At 37.9% G+C, this 4580-nt stretch overlaps 1 protein-coding gene across 1 annotated transcript in view; it reads right to left on the minus strand.

The window, feature by feature from the left end:
* Positions 1-3145: 3145 nt before the first annotated feature.
* Positions 3146-4580, minus strand: part of MCM10 (minichromosome maintenance 10 replication initiation factor) — a 47335-nt gene continuing 45900 nt past the window's right edge. The window contains exons 19-20 of the mRNA XM_023734357.1: positions 3316-3358; positions 3146-3229 (exon numbers count right to left, since the gene is read on the minus strand). Coding sequence (XP_023590125.1) covers positions 3146-3229; positions 3316-3358 — 127 coding nt within the window. The remainder of the gene's footprint in view (positions 3230-3315; positions 3359-4580) is intronic.

The following is a 4580-nucleotide window of genomic DNA, read 5'->3' on the forward strand; positions in this document are numbered from 1 at the left end:
GATAGGAGTCCAAAATGGCAGATATGCGCTGTGTTAGCTGATACAGGACCTCTGCATGAACCTCTCCTTGCTCTCTGTTCTGTCAGTTTTCTCACTCCATTTGGTGCTTGGCTGAGTTCTTTATCTCTACATTTGATGTTTTAGGGTTTCAGGATTGCTGTTTCTCTGTTTGGCTTAGTTTTTTGGATCTTTGCTGTGGAGGGACGGCGCGGTGCTTCTGCCTAGAGTGCCATGTTGCCAGAAGTCCTCTATCTGTTCTTTCTTGCATGAAGCAGCTTCCAGTTTTTACTCCCTTGATTACTGTTGTTAAGTTGCTTTTCTCCACTTTGGTAAACTAAGTGTGATATCCAAAAACGGCAGTTGACACTGGAGATGTGGTCTGACCTGTGCCGGACAGTGTGGTGCTCTTTATGTTTTGTTCTGTATGGTCCAGCAGCTTGGCTATATGGTGGCTCCTCTTAATCTTCAAAATTTCTACAGCTTTTTCACAAACTGTGTCAACTGAAGCCAACTGATCTCTTGCTTCTTTTGTGCTTCCATATTATTTTCTTTAGATATCTTGCCGATTCTTTCCTCAATGTTGGCAAATATAGTAGGATTTTCATTGTTTTGAGCCATCCATCCTTCTTGAGCTGTATTGTTTCCAAATCTTTACCCATGGCATCAAGATGTCTATCTTCCTCGTAGAGTAGAAGCTCTGATGGGTAGTTATCTGTGACATACTTAGGCAAGCAGGTTTACTCTCCAGATTTTTAAAAAATAAATGTCACCAGACAGTTTGCCTATTATAAAACATCAAGTTTTACTTCTATCATCAACAACTTCTACACAGAAACCCAATTCATGCAGTCTCTTCCTGTCAGCTTTGCTATGCCTCAACCTGAAGCTTTTGATGTTTTAAGTTTCCTTTGAGGAATTCTACACACCAGCTATTCAGAAGTTCCTTATTTGCTATTCTGGATCATTATTATCTATTTCATTTTTCCTTTTGTTGTTTGGAAAAGAAAATTCTGTTACACAAAAAAGACTATTTTCTTTAAAAGTCGTTTATATCCTCTAAAGAGAAAATGGCACCAAAAAAAAAAAAAATCCATTGTAAAGATGATAACATTCAGATCAACTAGGTTTTCTGTGAAGAAGGATGACAGCCAGTTTTTTGTTAGCTTACTTAGATTACTATGTAATTACCCTGCTCCGATGGCCTGTGATTATACAATAAATTCTAGTTATCAAAGACAGTTTAAGGAAAAAATAAACACACATACTGAATTTACGTGAAAGTATTTAATACACCTTGATAAAGAAGATAGGATTAAAACACTGATCTCACTGATGAATCATACTTTCATTACAAACAAGTTGAGACTTCCCCACCTACCCACCTCAGCCCCAATTCACCCCTGAATGAGTATCTCATATTCTAAGAAGCACACACACAGAAAGCATCTCAAATGCAACTTCCACCCCCCAAATCTGGTATAACTGAGAAGTAACTCAACTACATTTTAAAATCATTAAAAAACATAAAATTAAATTTTAAAAATGAAGGCATCAAGATTCAGCTTACCATCAACTTCTACAAGAATATTACACTTCTTATATACAATATACAAGTGAATACAGACTTCAACAACTCCCTCTGTTCAAATTAGAATGTATTTCTCATATAGCAAGGGATCGTTCAATCAAAGGGCAACCTGGCATTCCAGTTCAGTTGTGACTTACTTCAAACCCCTAACTCTGTTTTAAGTTTATGAGGCAAATACATCTACCCTAAATGAACCATTAAAAATAGTCAAGTGCTTTATGGTTTTCATTCAGAATTAAACACCTTACTCTTTTGTTAGTAAAAAAAAAAAAAAAATTCTGGAAAGTGAATTACTCCGAAAAGTATATTTATTAGGATATAACTTTAGGGGAAACACGAGGGTCAGACACAGCAGCTTCTACTCATATTGAGTTTTATGAAATCTAAGGCACATGAATTTTATTTCTGACTCTTTAAAACCTCCTATACATACTATGTTTCTAACATAATAACCATATTATGGGAAACCTAATCTATTTCTAGCTCAATACAATAATCCTACCAATTTACCCAGTCTTTAGGTGGTGCCAGCATTCACTTAGGTCAAATAACATTTGGAAAATCAAGTCGTCCAGGCAGAGGAATCTTCTCAACAGATTTTTTTTTTTTTTTTAGGGGTAGTAATTTACATGGGGTTTCACCTATAATTCTTGCTGAGTATAATAAGGTATCTGCAAATTCCTGACTCCATGGGATTCTGTCCTTATGGGACATTTGTTTTGTAGTCATGCCTCACAGTTTCTCAAATTTTGCATTCATTTGGGTTCCAGATTTCAAAGTTTCTTTAAGCCATACTTAATAAAGCTCTACTTTAAAATGATTAGATTACAAAGTTCCATAATATAATAAGGGTACAGAGAGCCCATTATATACACATATTTAAAAGAACTGACATGCAAAGTGGTTCAGTGACTTGATCAATTTCAAAGAGCAAAACAGATATAACAGTAGAACAGAAAGAAGGAACCTGGCTTTTAATATCAGTACATCAAGGCCATAATAATCATAATGAACCAGATGTGAAAAAAAATTACTTTTTGTAGAATCTGAGTGATAAGAGATCCATTTCAAGATCACTTAGTCCAACCTTCCCCAATTTGCAAATAAGGAAATGGAAGCCCAGAACTTAAGCAACTTGCCTGGGCTGAGAGTTCAACCAAATTTTTTTGCCTCTGGGTGTCCACATAGAACCTTATCCTGATAAAGAAGTTATATAGCACAATTTATAATTCAGAGATACAGAAACATGGCTCTTGATTTACCTTCAGTCGTATGGCAAAAAAATAAAAATTGTGTGAGTGCAGTAATAACCCATCATTAGGGAGAAACAGGAAAGACAATGATACATTGATCTGCTACTTAAATGTCAATGTCAAATTTGGTACTGTCAAAACAACACAGTGGAGGAAGGTAAGAAGGCAAAGTTTATGGGCTTAACAAACATTTGTTTTGAATGTATCAATGAGTACATGGGCAACACAGAGCTAATACTTTGCTGTTTGCTTTTCTGGAACTCCAGAAGTAAGGTAGGAGGTGGCAAAATGACTGAAGTTAGGGTTACTTAAGGCTATTTAGAAATTTGGCATGTTCTTCTCCTCTTGGTAACAGGGTTTCTCCTCCTATCTTTGGACCTTTCTTTTCCTAGAGAAATGAAAATATTTTAATCAGAAATCATTCAGTATTATTTGCATCGGTCTCTAAAATTAGTCACCTTGCAAATGACATACCTTCAGCATTCCGTCCCGTTCCCATTTGAAGAGGCCACAATTACTGGAACGGAAAAGATAGATTTACTCAGCAGGTGAGGTACAGGGCCACACACATAAAGACAACACTGCTCAGTTCAGGGGAAGAGTATCCTCCAATTCAAAGATAATCTGATCAAGGGACACTCGTATTATAGGTCAAATCTGAGGCTATATGATTAATAATGACATTAAAATTAAATACTCCAATGAATTGAGAGATGGTCTTCAACTCCTTAACTAGCTATATATACTTCAGAGATGGAATTTCACATAATATTATAACACAACTATTAACACGGTGTCCCTGGTGGTGCAAATGGTTAATGCGCTCCGCTGCTAAGTGAAAAGTTGGACATTTGAGTCTACCCTGAGGTCCACTCAGAAGAAAGACCTGTATATCTACTTCCAAAAAATCAGTCACTGAAAACCCTACGGAGCACAGTTCTACTCTGAAACACATGGGGTCACCATGAGTCAGAGTTGCCTCCATGTGAACTGGTTTTAACCACACTGGATGTGATGAGTGCAAGCTTGGTTTCTGATGGATGGTTGCTGGGGTGAGAGATTCAGATTTAGGAAGTGAGCCCTCTGAGGGAGAGTAGTCTGTGGCTTGCCCCTTCCTTCCTCCTTTTCTGGAACTAAAAGGTGGTAACAAGAAAAGATGATCTTTCTGGTCTGGATAATTCTTCTCCCCTTTTCTTTATAACCCAAAGACCTTTACTCTTTTACTATTCAAAGGGCCTAGAGACCCCTGCCCTCATTTTTAACATGATGGGGGAGTCCAACCCTAAGAAGTGAGATGGACACAATGGTGAAAGCCTATTTTCTACTAGGTTTATTCTGGGGAAGGAAGACAGAAAGAGAAAAGAAATACAGTAAGTTATGGAAATATGTTTTCCAGCACCCTTGGATATCAGAGGCATCCAGGGAGCAGGGGAGTGCCTGACTTGCCTCGTCTTTTTTTCCCTGAAAATCAGCATGACAATGGCCTCAGCTCGGAGTGTCTCCACCAACCCACTCTAGAGACTGGTTCTCACCAGTCTACAAGACTTGAACTTCCTGAAACCAGCCCTGAAAGGCCGAGGTACTCTCTATCATTAAAAGGTTGCCAGGACGTAGACACCATGTTTCCATCTCTGCCATTCTTCAACTCCCACTCAAGGAAGAAGACCATTCTATCATTTCTCTCTCTACCAAGCTTTTAGCAATTCTCTGACCCTTCCTTTCCTCCACTTGGCAAAACC

The sequence above is a fragment of the Trichechus manatus genome, unplaced genomic scaffold (genome assembly GCF_000243295.1).
Source record: "Trichechus manatus latirostris isolate Lorelei unplaced genomic scaffold, TriManLat1.0 scaffold00067, whole genome shotgun sequence".
NCBI classification, from domain to species: domain Eukaryota; kingdom Metazoa; phylum Chordata; class Mammalia; order Sirenia; family Trichechidae; genus Trichechus; species Trichechus manatus.